Source organism: Copidosoma floridanum, unplaced genomic scaffold (genome assembly GCF_036245765.1).
Source record: "Copidosoma floridanum isolate Cflo_tuat_1 unplaced genomic scaffold, Cflo_Japanese_pri ptg000001l, whole genome shotgun sequence".
Lineage (NCBI taxonomy): Eukaryota > Metazoa > Arthropoda > Insecta > Hymenoptera > Encyrtidae > Copidosoma > Copidosoma floridanum.
Genome location: NW_028321878.1, coordinates 12,967,530 through 12,982,425, shown reverse-complemented (window position 1 = coordinate 12,982,425; position 14,896 = coordinate 12,967,530). Strand labels below are relative to the sequence as shown.

Sequence of the window (14,896 nt, the reverse complement as noted above, 5' to 3'; positions counted from 1 at the left end):
CCGCGTGTAAGGTTTAGTTAGAAAATTTAATTTTAATCGTAAAAAAGTATATACACATAAAATGATATATATTGATTCGATATGCATTTATAAAAGTGTAAAGATTATATAATATATATGATGTTCGTAAGATCAGTCCTTGTCGCGATAATTTTGTATGAATAAACTAGTGATTTTATTAACATTTCTTTGTTTCCTTATTGAATAAAAAGAGAACAAAAAAGTCCGATAATCCAATACCAATCATTACCGATTTCCTGATCATACCGATCACTACTCGTCAGACACAAAAAAAAAAAAAAAAAAAAACACCCGAAATCGGCCTCCAACACCCAACATCATGAATCATTACCGATCACGGTTCGTTAGAAACAAAAAAAAAAAAATCGGTAAAATCGCCATCCCATACTCGTACCAATAAAATTCCGCGTCACGAGGCGGAAGAGCCATCACCACGAAATGTGGAACTCGGCAACACTTGTCCGTTGAATGCGCGTGTACACGTATGTATTATATACACAGAAGAGGGCCACTGACCCAATGGACCCGTCCTCCTCCTCCTTGTCGACGCTCGGGACTGTCGTCGATCCTACACGTGGGGGAGAGGGGGGTAGCGGCAAATTCCAACGAGAGAGTCGCCGGCGAGTGTATATATAATACACATTTAAGTCCCCGCTCGCGTGTGAATGTGCGGGGTGTACCGTTATCAGCCCCGAGCCCCCCCCCCCCGCCACTGTGTCTCGTTATATTCTCTCGAGGTTGTACCAAAGTGTATACATACATATATATACATACCAGAGAGGTGCGAATGCACGTGAGCGTATACGTATAGACATGGCGAAGGTGAAGGCCCGTCGTCGCGGCCTTAGCTTACTTTATTTTCCCTTTTGTGGGTATACGCGAGAGAGAGAGAGAGAGAGAGAGGATCGTGCATCGGGCCCGCGGGCGGGCGCCCCGATATTTATTCCTTTGGCCTCTCTTTCCCTCGCGGGACACGACTGACCCATTTGCACCGATATTTTCTTCCTCTCCTCTTCGATGCCACGCGATCTGTCTGTGTATATAGGACATCTCGATCGTGCTTCACTTTTTTTTTTTTTTTTTTTTTTTGGAGCTCTATTCGGCTACTCGCATCGGCAAGTTTTTGGCTGATTTTAGTGGGTTAATTGGAGCATGTGTAGCCTTTGTTTTTCTTACTTCCTGTCGATTATACCGTGTTTCAATCGTATCTTTCGTTATTTCGTCCTATTCAGCTACCTGCAGACTTGGGCCCAATTTTGTTTTATGGGTTATTGAAATTGAAAATTTGATTGTAATTGAAATAGAATCCGTACCCAAGTCTTAATCTTTGTCTGAATGGAGGAAAAAGGGCTCAATCCGTTATTACCTCATAGAAGCTTTTATCATTAGCATTACGTACTCCGTAGCGATACTTTTAATTTGAAAAATAATAAAAATCTCAAAATTACAAAAAAAAAAAAAAAGAAAAAAAAATCATTTCGAAAAACTGTTCATTGAAACACGTACTTAATTCTGATCACAAAAGTGCCTTTTGAACACAACTTATTATTTACGTATATCCTTACATATAAATGATTTTTTTCTAAAGATGTGAAAGGTTTATTAGTACATGCAAAACTGTCGGTAAGGATTAAATAGTTTTTAGACCCTTTTGATTTGGATTTTCGTGACTTACTTATTAAAATCACTCATTTTCGAGGAATTGTCAATTCAGAATTAGGGTGTACTTATAGGTTGCAATTAATAATATTCCTTTGGATGAATTTTTTAACGTAAAACTATACTTTTCTCAAAAAAAGAGTAAATATTACAAAACTTGGTGAGTACTAGAATAAAATATTTTTGTCAAAGTGTCTAAAAAGCGCGAGAGTGTAAAAAAATTGTTTTGTTTACTTTTTTTATATGCAAACTATAATATAATCTTCAGAAAGCATTTGGAAATATTTTTACGAGCGCTACTTTTATCTAGTTCATATGTCAAGTATCAACAATAAGGTATAACTTATTTGAACGGTTCAAATACGAGTTTACGGTGCTTTTACGCGGTAAAGATGGCACCACTATCCAATCCCTCTTTTCTCTCTCTCTCTCTCTCTGCATGGGCTGCTGCTGCCATGCTGCCTGCTTTTCCGTAATTGAACTTGTCAGTTTTATTTCAAAAAAAATACATTCAACCAAATCTAATTTTTTCCATACCATGTATACACCTAGTTTGTTTCTTCTTCAATTACATCTCTTTTATTTGTTAAAAATTAATTTCACATGTGTTAAACAAATCTAATATTTTATGTTGTGTGGTATGCGGCAATGTAAGTTTATTTTCTAATTTTCACATTTCACTGGTTTAGTATTTCATATTTGTGCTGTAACTCAAACCTTGCAATAGTTCTTAATATAACATGATTATAATGGTATGTAAGTTCGGTACAAATAAACGATGGAAGACTTTTTTTTAGATTATATCGTTTATTTTTATGAAAATAGGCAATATATCAACAATAAAATATATACGTTTTCATCACACAACTGTTTCACAGTATTAAAAATGTCTTGTACATTTGTACAAGTCCCTATTTTAGTCGTTTCGTTAAAAAATTTTTTTTAATTTACAGACAACTGCATGAACTTTAACACAATCAACTGATAACTTTAAACATTAACCGAACAAGTGATAAAAATTTTTCGACCTTTCCAGGGCACGTATTTTTGTCATAGTCTGGCGTGTATCGCATCCATCTTAAAAAAATATTTCGTTGAATATAAAAATCAATCGTACAATGTCTACATAATCCTTAAATTATGGAAATAAAATTGCGTTTACAAGCGTAATGAAAGCAATATCGACGGCGGGTCTCCCAAAATTCTGGCAACACCCAGAGTATAAGCTAGCACCAATTGCACATTATTACAATCGCTGCGATGTTTGTGTTGATAATAAAAAAAAAGTAAAATAAAGTAAAATAAAAAAAAAAAAAATAATTATCATTGATCCAGGCCGAAGAGTTTAAGAGCCGTGAATGCGGTTGCAAGCGCGACTTCTTCGGGCTTTTTGCGCATGAAAGCTGCGACCATCTCTACGATGGCAGGCAGGGCACAAGGCTCGTTGCGCTGGAACGTGCAGTAGCGTTGCAAGAACGTCATAGACCGTTCCGTCAAGGCGTCTTTTATGTGGGTTGGTAACTTGCTGGCCCGTGTATTTGGGTACATGAAGGGCGCATCCGTCTCTACGAGAATTCGGTCGAGCGTCACTTGGCCGCCCTCCAGTAACTGTCGCACGCCACTGTCCGATTTGTCCTTGCACAAGTAGCCCGTTATGCCGAGATAAAAACCGTGGTCGAGGTATACTTGTGCCTCTTCGGCTGTGCCAATGAACGAGTGAATGAGTACCGGAGGTAGTCGATCTGTATAGCGATCCAGAACTTCCAGCACATCGGCTTGAGCTCCTCGCTCGTGAATGATCAATGGCTTGCTTATGCGACAAGCAAGCTCTACTTGCTTCTGAAAAACGGACTTTTGAACTTCGGGTTCTGAAAAGTCTCCTGAAAAATTAATTTTTAAACGTTTTAGAAGCCATCGATACAATAGGTATTCAATTATGTTCACTGTTGAGATTTCTGTTGTTAGAAAATTTGATTTATTGCCTCAAATAAGAATGGATTGTATAAGAGAAGCTATTATACTCGGGTGTAATTGGAATAAATATTGTTATGAAATCGTTTAAATCAATAGCTTGTGCCTCACTTACTGTTATAATCTAACCCACACTCTCCAATGGCAACGCATTCAGGATTATTGGCTATACTTTGTAATTCTTCTAGGGTCTCTGGATCTTCCCAAGATTTGGCATCGTGAGGATGAACTCCAGCCGTGGAATACAAGGTACCGGGGTAAATTCTTGTCAAACGTAAAGCCTCCTTACTCGATCGTATGCTCGCTCCTGTGACCATTATTTTCTGAACCCCTGAGTCTTTGGCTCTCTGTATGACACTGTCCAAATCTCGACTGTACTTTTTGTTTGTTAGATTTGCTCCTACATCCACTAGAACGTAATTATCATAGCACTCAGTCATTGCTTCCACGGCTTTCTCGTCCATTTTTGAACCACTTGCGTCTTCCGACATTAGTGTGCCTGGAAAATTATTTCAAATGGAAATTGTTACTATACCAAATCTTTTCCTTTATCACAAGAGATGCTATTTTAAAAAATACAGATTTATCCTCTACACAATCTCTTATGATGAAAAAATGCAGATGAGATAAGCCACGATTTCACAGGTACAAATTTATTTAAAACAGAGCTTTAAAAGAAAAACTGAGGAAAAGATACACACAGATGAGCTCCAAAAACCAACTGCATAATTAACAAAAGCGACTGTCAATAAATGTACCAATTAAAAAAAAAAAAAAAAAAATCATGTCAAGTTTTGGGTAAAGAAGGAAAAAAAAACATTCTCTGGAACTCAACTAAAAATAAAACTGACACTAGACTGGCATATTGGCAGCCGCTGAGCACGAAATTTATAGGTACACCGAGAACTCTCTCCACGCCCATTATACTTTATTACTCATATCCTTAGATCTAAAAAAATGAATGGCTTACGTTTTAGGCCAGCACTCGTTTGCTTTAATATCTATTGTGGAAGAATTCGCCAATGGTCCAGCTGGGGTTGATTGAGGAACTCGATGACGTCGTCGATGCGTGTGTGCGTTGCTTGATTTCCGTCAGAAGCAGACGAAAAAAAAAAGGGAATCGGTCATCGGTTCACTTGATCGTGAAAACAAATCAAAACAATCTCGGTGCACTGCACTGCACGCGCGGAGTCGCGGACTCCCTTGCGTTTGCTTCGTTTCCCCGTCGTCGTCGTCGTCGTGTGCGCAAGGTTATACACCTATATTTTTGTACTTATCGCGATACGCGATACCTTCGTCAGGGGCAATAATTGGGTACCAAGATTTTTTGTGTTGAAATAAAAAAAGAAGTATCGAGAGAGTACGTAAACTTGATAACTTTTAAAAACTGCAAATGGGGAGAGGCTCACGCTGTATAATCTATTTGAATTGATAACTTCCGTGACTCTTGTTGTGTCTCACAAGTCAAAAATTATCTTTCATCATCATCTCTCCAGTCCGCTCATACTTATATCGCCGTTGACGACGACGAGAATGAACATTCTTTCTTCTATTGCATTAAGTATCTCGCCCACCGTAAATTAAAGTACCTATCTAATGTCCGCCGCAACAATCGGAGTTCAGAGTACTACAATATAGTTATATGTATAATAAAAAAAAAAAATGACAATTGACAGTTCGGAGTTCGGACTCCAGCGGGCATAAAAAATTCATTGCAAACAGCAAATTAATCACCTAATTTTTGGTAAAATTATAAGATTTGTATCATAACATAATATTATAAATGAATTTTATACAGAGAAAAATTTCATACAGTTTCGGATTAGGTTATGACATTTCCAATTAATTATTGTGAAACAAAGCATATAATTGATTATTAAATAAAATTAATTTTATGGCTGTCAGTTTAAATTACCAGCTGAAATTATATGTAAAATTTATGAGACTTGTCCATGTGAACGCACCCTAAGCTAAATCTTCGGAGTCGGAGTGTTTTTTTCCCGCGCGAATAATGTTTACATGCAGTGTCTCTCTGTGTTCTAAACACACTGATGCCGACAGTGCCGACTCCGAAACAACTCAGCACACGATGAAAGTAAGTTCGTTATTTTTATTTTTCTATCAAAGTTATTTATCTAGATTTTACATAATTTTTTAAATACGTTTATAAGTCATTGTTTAGTTCTCAAACACATTAATTTTCCAACTGCTTATTCAAAGCAAAATTGGTTATATGTGATCTTCTGTCTCTGCCTTAGAACACTTGTATTTGCGACCTTGGAAAAAAGTTTCTCATTAGATTTATTGCACGTTATGAATAATTGAAACATTAAATATAAACAAAAAGTTGAAAATGTTTTGTCTTACAGAACAAAACACCACGTAAGACAAGAAAACAGCTTCAAGCAGAGAAAGAAACTGCCTCTCAGAATTTGGTGCAAAAAGCAAACGCCAAAGACGATCCGCTAGAAAAATTGACGAAATTTCACAGTCTCACCCTAAATGATGGGTCTACGGTCGAGTTGAGCTGCAGCCGTGTCACAGAACTTTCTGGTGAGACCATCGTTTGGATATTTGATCTGATGGAGAGAAACATGAAGACATTGTACATAGAATCGAGTTGGGGCTGGGACGAGCACAAAAAACAGACTGAGCTCACGGAAGAATGTGCTTATTACTTGATTGCAACTCACCGAGGTAGAATGGTTGGTTTTTCACATTTTCGATTTGACATGGATCATTCTGTGGAGGTTTTGTATTGGTAATAGTTGTTTCTTTTTTTTAAATTTCTTTTTGAGAAATCCAGTATTTCTTGGAATAATCAATGCCTTGATATTTTTTAAATAAATTCTTTATTCAATGCATCGTATGCAGTTATGAACTACAACTAGAGCCATCGGAAAGGCGTAAAGGAATTGGTCAATTTATGATGCAAGCTCTTGAGGCCATGGCTACCGACAATCAAATGCAAAAAGTTGTTTTGACAGTACTTACAAAAAACCCCATAGCCTGTTCATTCTTCCACAAACTCAGGTAATTGGTTTTACAAGTATTTCTTCAAGCTTTTGTATTCAATCGACCGCATACAATACAAAATACAGCTTAATTCTGATTTACTAAGTTGCAAATGACATTTTCATTTTTCACACAAAATTCTTTAAAAAATACTAAAAAATTTTCCATTAAAACTGCACTTGTATAGATATACTTTTCTATTATATCGAACTTCACATCTCTACCATCTACAAGCACAGACACAATGTTCATTATTTTCTTCTAACAATTGCTGACATTATTCTGACAGTAAAGTTGTTAAAAAAAAATCAATCTACACACATGCTCATTAAAACTCTAAATACTGCCAGTCCACTACTTATGTATGTATAGATATAATTGCTTAATGGAAACAAATATTTACAATAATTATTTTTCCTTTCTAATCTTAAAAATATTTGAGACAACTTGCACTATATACTATATAAAATGCATTACGTATAATTTGTTTAAATATTCTTAATTATTGTTAGCTGCATGAATTTTGTTAGTTTCAGAAATTATAAATGAAATTTCTATTTCACTATCTCCTATGGTTATTAAAAATATACTTTTTAGAGCTGCATGATTTTTTCAGTGGAAGAATATGTTTGTTGTATCACACAATGTTGTACCACACTACTTGCACACTACTTGCAATACTTAAGGACTATTTAAAAGTATATAATTGTACAGGAGATTCTATAATTGCTTACGGGATTATTGTTGTATTGCACATGACTTATTAAATTCATACATCTATCAAGAAAAAAAGCAATAGGTTTACAGTATTTTAAATAATTATAATACTGTTTCAGATACAAAATTGACGTGACAAGTCCACCATCCTCAGAGGACACTACTTATTGTATTTTGAGTAAGCAAATCTACGTACAGCATAAGCGATAGTAGTCTCGTTATTTTAATATTTATTTATTTTAAACGAATCAATTGATGTAAAAGTTTGAAAAATCCTCAAATTTTTTTGATAATGTAAACAAGCATTCGATTTTTAAAATGATGTTTATATTTTTTTTTAATAAGTGTTTTTTATTTTGCAAAAATATATTTTGATAAAACTCACGAAAACTGGCAGTTTTTTTCTGATTACAGTTTTCATTAATTTTTTAATGATCACCAATTATGAACACGTGTAAGTTATGTTACATACGATATGCAACTTCCCACGTGACTAATCAATTTCATTAAAAAATTGAAAAAAAATTTTTTTTGTACAGATACAAATTTTCATAATCTTTACTTATATAAAATAACCTAACAAAATCAATCAATTTTCATTTGATAATTTTTTTTATAAACTAATAATTTTTTCCAAATAATCACACAGCTCTTATTTTGGATCCCATAACCTGTTTGATACTTTTGACAATTTTCAACATGTATGACATGAAAAAATCTTCGAGAATAGCATCAGTTTAAAAATATTATGTGCATTAAGACCCTATTAAGTATTTTCTATTGAAACATAATTTGTTTTCAAAATGACTGTTCTTCATGTATCACAGCATGGGCAATTATATTGTATTGCCTGAGCTTACATTTTTTTCCTACTTATAAGTTTTATACAGATTTTACTCTTACAAAAGAGAATAACACTTCGTTTATAAAGTATTTCCGAAATGTACTTTTTTCACATACTTTGAAAATACAGTGTCCATTATTTTGGCAATTGAAATTAACTATAGTACATTTGAAAACTAAAAAAAAAGATTTTGTCTATAGAGTTGACTATTAAAATGTGTGAGATTATAGATCGACTAAAGTGCACTTTTTTCTACAGTTTTAGAGATTACATATACATCAGGTGCAGCGAAAAACAGCAGAAATATAAGCACAAGAAGTAAATAAAAAAATCAGTACAAATTAAGTCTACGAAACACATAAGTTTCAAATTAATTTTTCCAAGTGAATGTTTTTCAAAAGCAAAAATAATTTTGACTTAAAGTTTCCTATATCCATGACTGATTGACAATAATAAATACAGTTTCTTAGAATTGTTGATTGATTGAAGGGCGAGTAAAGTTTCAAAAATAAATATTTCGCAATTTTTCTATAGTATTTGTCGAGCTTGGCAGCTCTTTTGCTCGACCAGCTTACTTAAGTGAATTTACCATCCATACACAATATATGCCGCAGATTTTTATTATGCTAATATACCCAAGTTGAATATTTGAAATTATCAGCTGATCGTCCTTAACTGTCTATTTTGTGATTTAATAAATAATTCTCAAAAATCAGCTGCTCGAAACACTAAATAGATAAAAGTTAAAATGTTGAAGAAAAAAAAAAAAAAAAAAAAAAATGTTAAACTTTAATACTATGTGTAAACATGCTAAAGATCTTATGCTTCTTTGCACCTTAAGATTTGTAAAACAACAATGAGAGTAGCTCATGTGGGCACAAGCTTACCATCGGCGACTGCAACGAAGATTCGACTTTTGTGAACGTGAGCGGCGTCTTGCTAATGGTCCAATCTTGCATGGATACAATAAACTTACTTAGATCAATATCACCAGTTTTCGCGACCGGGAAGCGTTGCTGCAAGCTTTTATCGCCCCAGCAGAGACTCAACCCCTGACGATGCAACACTAAACCTACACCTTTGCCCGCGCCGTCGGGAATATCAATAACGCGTAGACTGACGACACTCAAGTCTACTGGAAAGTTGGTACCGAGCGCCGAATAGTTCGGATTGAGATTTAACGGAGCCATTTGTCGTGGATGCAAACCAGTTATTGGATGAAGCATGTCATCCAAAGATAAATGTCCAGCGAGAGACAGAAGTCCCGCCGGATGTTCAGACGGTGTCTCAGAGTGCGCGCAATTTTTTTGGCGTTTTTCAAGGATTAAAGTGAATTGATGGAAAGTCAACAAGTTGTCTGTTACACCCTGGCTCAAGCCCCGATTGTCGTCTTGCATTAATTTTCGATCTTGTATGATCTAAAATCAAAAACAATATACTCTTAATTTAAAGAAACAATATTAAACTGATGCCACATTATTAGGAAATTTCATACTTCAAACTGTCCAGAAGACATAGAAGAAGCTCCCAAAGGTTGTCCAGTTACTATGGTCATTCTCAGATCGTCGTCTGAAATGTAGCCAGCTGCTGCCAGAGGATAGAAATTACCTTGCGTTGGAATTTTCGAGAACCTTTGTCTTTTAATCATCTGCAAAAGAGAACGTCAACGATACAATTCGAGAGAATAAGAAAGGTGTACCAGTATCGAAACAACGATGCTTACGTTCAAACCATTCAAGTCGGTGTAAAACACGTCTCCCGAAGCAATGTTGGTATTGATTCTCATGGCCAGTTCAAAGTTTTGTGTTTCAGTAACGTCAACTTCGTTTGTAATGTGCAAGCCCAGTCCATCGCTACCCGGTGAATTGTAAAGAGTACATATGTGCTTGACGTGGGGCAAATCCGTAAAAACTCGAGAAAAAATGGGTCCCGTGATCAGATGAACAATGCGATTGTGGTTGTTGTCAAAAACTGGATCAGGCTCGGGCTTGTCGGGCAGAAACAGGTAGGCTCCACTTCGGTCCTGACCGACCCCTCGCGTTCCGTACTTGACAAACTCCAAGCGCACTGGATGCGTCATTTCATCAATTCGCAGAGCCTTGAGCAAGCCTTGGTTACCAAAGGACGCGGACAACTCGGGTCGCTGGCTGATGGAGAATTCTTGCATGCGTGGGAATGTTTGTACGGCGTCGAAACCAGGTACCACTGATAATGGGATGGCTGTGTTGTATACCGTTACATTTGCCAGATGGCATTCCCTGTTAGAAAACACAAGAGTAAATTTTTTAACTAACCATTTCGATGGAATCATTTGTATCTGTAGTAAAGTATACATGTCCAACATACTCTGGCAAATTTTGTCCGTGCAAGGAATGAACTACGTATGTGGTGACGCCAAAAGCAGGTATAGTGACTAGAAAAGACAATTCGTATCTCGCTGCAGACATAGCTGCTGGGCTGACCCAGACCGGCGAGATCTGACACGTGATCGGCCGGCCCGTTCTATCCGTAACTCGGACGTACGGTGTCGACACGTACACGCTCTCGACTCTCGTTCGCGATCTTGGAAGTGAGTTGTAAAACAAAACTTTTTTCAGAGGAATGTCACTGCCAAGTGAAATAACGTACTTGTCTCCCGGACTTGTGTGATAAGACCTGTGGGGAAAAAAAACAGTCAAGCGATGCGATTTTAGCAAGAAAGTACCAAAAAGTTCATCATATTTACCTAGTCTTATCTAAAGACAGGTAAGTATCATCAAGATCGAGGGCCGCCTTTTGCGGAGTCCTCATTAGATGCATGATCGATTGCTGAAGAATATGAGCCGAGTTATTGAGTGCGACAATCATCTTTTGCGCATAATCGACGACAACGTGATCTCTGGCAGTGCCGGTGACTCCGTCGTGATGCTGGAAAAGCGAATGCCAGCGTCTGGCCACGTCTAGCCTTGCAGCCATTCTCTCCTGGAGCAGATCGTTACCCTTCATCCAGGCTATCGTAGCCATCAACTCCGAGCCTCTGAGCGCTCCCAGCAAAACCCTATCCAAGCGCTTGTGAAACGGCCTCGAGGTATAGTAACCGCTCCAGTAGTTATCGTCACGATCGGAGTACGTAAAAAAGTCACCACTCAGGCTGGGGTACGAATTTACGTCCTCCTGGCGCCTCACCGCCTCGAAGTAATCTTTCAACGTACCGAACTGTATGTGCACGTTCATTTGTCGGTCGCTGTTCATGTAATCGAACAACTTTTGGTAATTGTTGAATTGAGCGTCCCACTCGGTGACATGGGAATAGCGGAAGTCGTCGCCCAGCGGCGCCAGCACAACGTTCGACCTATACAGCTCGGACTTTTTTCGATACTGTTCGAGTAGCACGGCTGCACGTTTACCAACGTTGGACTTTGAGATGGCCTTGGGAGGTATCTTCCAGGGACAGCTGAAGCCAAAGCTTGGCAGCCGGTAAAAGTCGAACTGGCAGCAGATCTTGGGATCTGGGCCGCAGGAGTGCGGGATGTCGTAACTGTAGAAGGGCATCATGTGCGTGAATATTTCGCTAGAGCCGTCATTGTCCCACAGCTGCCGCCAACGGAATTCCAAATGCTTGTCTTGTGCCAACTTTTTCTTCACAGAGTAATGAACCCTCTGGATAAGGGTGTTCTCCAGACCAGCTTTTTTTAAGAGATACGGCATCGTGGGAGAGAGCCCAAAGGGATCTATGGCCCAGCCGGTCTTGGGTATGTAATCCAAATTTGCTTTCAGCCTGTGAAGTTTTTATTTTTTTCTGGTTAACAGATCACTCTAAAATTTATCTATGAAATTAATACTCACCATTGATGTCCCTCGGTTAATTGTGTAAGCTGAGCCATCCAGTGGGATACTGCTTCGTCAGGCATAACGTAGCCCCCAGCAACTATTTCCAATTGACCGTCGTGCACAAGTTGCTTAACTGTTTCACGAGTAGCTTGAGATTGATCGTCCCACCAAAGTTTAAGGTATGAGATTTCTGCCCAAATAAATTTCTTTCTACTATCGCTAGCTAACTTATGTACCATATTGTCAAGTACACCTTGCGTTTGGTATGAGTAATATTTTTCAAAAGTATTCAACCATCCCGGATCATTGTGAGAGTGTGGCACCACAAAGACCTGCAGCTTATCTTTAGAGGACCATTCTCTTTCGTTATATCTGATATCCCAACCTTGTTTCCACGATCCACCATCTGGATTGTCAAATTTCAGCTGGTTGTAAATATCCAGCATTTGAATATCAACTTCTGGTAACTGTCTGAAATTCACGGTGCACTCTGAGGGTTCGCCAGACTTCATATGTAAACCAGTACTATCATCTAGCTCTGCAGTTTCTCCATTTCGCTTTTTCTTCACTTGAGAAGCTGCCTCGTGGTGATGATTTTTAAACTTGTTTTCCAGTTCCAATAATCGATTTTCAAAATGCAACCATTGATTCTGCAATTCATAAAAATGTCACAATATAAATTTCTCATCGACAAAGTAGCGACAAAAATTGGTTTAAAAAAAGAAAAAAAAAAAGAAGGCACTTACGTCCTGAAAATTAGTCTTTGTGCCACGATTTTGAGGAAGAAAAGTGACATCGAGTATCAGGTAAATCATGATGCAGCAGGCCACAAGCAGGCCTGCTCCAAGAGCAGCAAACAATTTCTTTGCCTTCATAGTACCTTCTTCTTCGGCCTCCTTAGCTAATTCTAATTAGCTTTACTTGCACTTCTGGCCAAAGGTACAAAAACATATGTGATGTGACACATTAATACGATTATGTTAATGAACAGGGAGGCAAGACGGGGGGGGAGGTAAGCATGTAACAAGAAATACATCACTTATGTGCTCGGTTAGTTAGTTAACCCCCGATTTTCGAGTCAGAGAAATTATTTTGCAAAGGAGTAAATGTTGATATTCAATTTAATAATTAATATACTCACACGCAGTACTTTGTAGAGAGAGCATGAAATACGAATCATTCGAAAACGACTAGTGCCACGAGACAACAATAGGTATTAGAACCAAGTAATGTTAATATAGTTGATAATCTCAGGCAGATATGGTAGAGATTCGGCGGCCGTGGCAGCAAAGGTGGGAGACGAATGTCACGTTCGAAAAGGCACTGTGAAATCTATGACCCATTGTACTTAAGTAGGGCTGAGGCTGAGATTCTAGGTTTTTCCAATTTTCGTATCTTCGGTCTTCGATGAACTATAAGTACTTATACCAACTTCTTATAAGAATCCTATAGGATTCTCTCACAAATCAATTGGGATTTCTCTCTCGCAGTCGAGCTGCCGTTCAGGCTAATCAGGCTGCTCAGGCACCGAGACATCGACTGGTGAGTTTTAGGTGTGTTTAGTTTAGTTACTTATGCGGAACGCAACTCTGTTAGTTTTAGTTTTAACCAAATAAAATATACAGGTATAAAGTATAAAGTACTTAAGTACCTATACCTATATTTATACTGTTCAGGGACCGACCGACGGACCGACGACCGACCGACCGTCCGACCGACCGAGATTCGGCGCCCAATACTAACCTTCCTTTACCAAAAATACATAGCTGTTGTATATCTATATTGGTATTTTGGGCAACCCGGGGACCCCGGCCACCCTGGGGGTCGCCCAATCTTGGTCTAGCGAACAAATCTAATATCATGGTGCACAATGCACAAGTAGCACATTTGCACAACATGCACTCATGCCATGCACTTGGATCCTTGGATGATGGTGAGGTGAGTTAGTGTGAGGTGCTTCAAAAAACTATAACCAACCTAACCTACAGCTTTTCGGAGCATCCCGAATAGCCCGATGCCCGAGATAGAACTTAGAACCAATAGCTGAGGTCGAAGAGTGGTCAAAATTTTAACCAGCCGCCACTCTCATAGTCTCATCAGAATTGAGAAACCTTATGATTCGAGGAGATCCGAAATATTTCGGTCATATTTCATAGTGGTGAAGAGTTATGCGGTAATTATAGAAGTGCTGTATAGTCTTTTTTATTAACTAGCCGCAGCTTACACCAGTGGATAGAAAATAAAAAGTTGTCGACCAATATCGCCATTTGTGGCAAGATTAGAATGCATCTTGTACCCGAAAATCGACCTCCAAAAATATAGACTCCCTACCCGACCTTATCTGTAATACTCATCTAAGATAATAGATGAGGCATTATAGATAACGTTGTAGATAAGAAGACAATATCTACATTTTTGTAGGTCAATTTTCGAGTACAAGATGCATTCTAATCTTGCCACAAATGGCACTAATAGTCGACAACTTTTTATTTTCTATCCATTGGTGTAAGTTGCGGCTAGTTAATAAAAAAGACTGTACGGCACTACTATAATTACCGCATAACTCTTCACCACTATGAAATATGACCGAAATATTTCGGATCTCCACCTCTCCACGAATCATAAAGTTCCTCAATTCTGGTGAGAGTGGCGGCTGGTTAAAATTTTTACCACCCTTCGGCCTCAGCTCTTGGTCTAAGAGCCGAGAGCAGCCGTCTGCCGTAGGTACAATTCTGATGCGTACCACCCTACCCCCCGCATATTTGCTTCGTCCATGAGACCGTCAGACCATCACCCATTGCCGGATCGCCCATCGATATCGATTGCCACCCACTGAACTGAAATGATTCATAAAATAAT

At 38.0% G+C, this 14,896-nt stretch overlaps 3 protein-coding genes across 4 annotated transcripts; 1 reads left to right on the top strand and 2 right to left on the bottom strand.

The window, feature by feature from the left end:
• Positions 1 to 2,512: 2,512 nt before the first annotated feature.
• Positions 2,513 to 5,205, bottom strand: LOC106636319 (uncharacterized). Its single transcript, XM_014348683.2, has 3 exons — positions 4,622 to 5,205; positions 3,767 to 4,150; positions 2,513 to 3,560 (listed from the first exon to the last, which is right to left on the bottom strand). Exons 2-3 carry the CDS (start codon positions 4,140 to 4,142, stop codon positions 3,004 to 3,006), a joined length of 933 nt encoding a protein of 310 aa, XP_014204169.1. The 5' UTR covers positions 4,143 to 4,150; positions 4,622 to 5,205; the 3' UTR covers positions 2,513 to 3,003.
• A 484-nt stretch (positions 5,206 to 5,689) lies between these two features.
• Positions 5,690 to 7,829, top strand: Naa40 (N-alpha-acetyltransferase 40). Its single transcript, XM_014348686.2, has 4 exons — positions 5,690 to 5,746; positions 6,021 to 6,412; positions 6,526 to 6,684; positions 7,503 to 7,829. The coding sequence occupies exons 1-4, from the start codon at positions 5,741 to 5,743 to the stop codon at positions 7,591 to 7,593; spliced, it is 648 nt and encodes a 215-aa protein (XP_014204172.2). The 5' UTR covers positions 5,690 to 5,740; the 3' UTR covers positions 7,594 to 7,829.
• A 1,158-nt stretch (positions 7,830 to 8,987) lies between these two features.
• alpha-Man-IIa (alpha-mannosidase 2) lies at positions 8,988 to 13,652 on the bottom strand. 2 transcript variants are annotated; one of them, XM_014348677.2, is made up of 8 exons: positions 13,179 to 13,652; positions 12,784 to 12,966; positions 12,053 to 12,687; positions 10,953 to 11,984; positions 10,574 to 10,882; positions 9,951 to 10,485; positions 9,723 to 9,875; positions 8,988 to 9,645 (listed from the first exon to the last, which is right to left on the bottom strand). In XM_014348677.2, exons 2-8 carry the CDS (start codon positions 12,910 to 12,912, stop codon positions 9,064 to 9,066), a joined length of 3,375 nt encoding a protein of 1,124 aa, XP_014204163.2. In that variant the 5' UTR covers positions 12,913 to 12,966; positions 13,179 to 13,652; the 3' UTR covers positions 8,988 to 9,063. The 2 variants fall into 2 exon arrangements, with proteins under 2 accessions (XP_014204163.2, XP_014204164.2); XM_014348678.2 differs by having other exon boundaries at positions 12,784 to 12,963.
• Positions 13,653 to 14,896: the final 1,244 nt, after the last annotated feature.

Bases quoted from the DNA above. Each gene is read 5' to 3' on its own strand.
- LOC106636319 (XM_014348683.2), bottom strand. From the start codon at position 4,142: ATGTCGGAAGACGCAAGTGGTTCAAAAATGGACGAGAAAGCCGTGGAA. The intron at 3,561-3,766 runs GTAAGTGAGGCA...TTAATTTTTCAG, and splicing joins GTGTGGGTTAGATTATAACA to GAGACTTTTCAGAACCCGAA.
- Naa40 (XM_014348686.2), top strand. The intron at 6,413-6,525 runs GTAATAGTTGTT...CATCGTATGCAG, and splicing joins TCTGTGGAGGTTTTGTATTG to TTATGAACTACAACTAGAGC. The intron at 6,685-7,502 runs GTAATTGGTTTT...ATACTGTTTCAG, and splicing joins TCATTCTTCCACAAACTCAG to ATACAAAATTGACGTGACAA.
- alpha-Man-IIa (XM_014348677.2), bottom strand. From the start codon at position 12,912: ATGAAGGCAAAGAAATTGTTTGCTGCTCTTGGAGCAGGCCTGCTTGTG. The intron at 12,688-12,783 runs GTAAGTGCCTTC...TATGAATTGCAG, and splicing joins CAAAGACTAATTTTCAGGAC to AATCAATGGTTGCATTTTGA. The intron at 9,876-9,950 runs GTAAGCATCGTT...TCTCTTTTGCAG, and splicing joins CCGACTTGAATGGTTTGAAC to ATGATTAAAAGACAAAGGTT.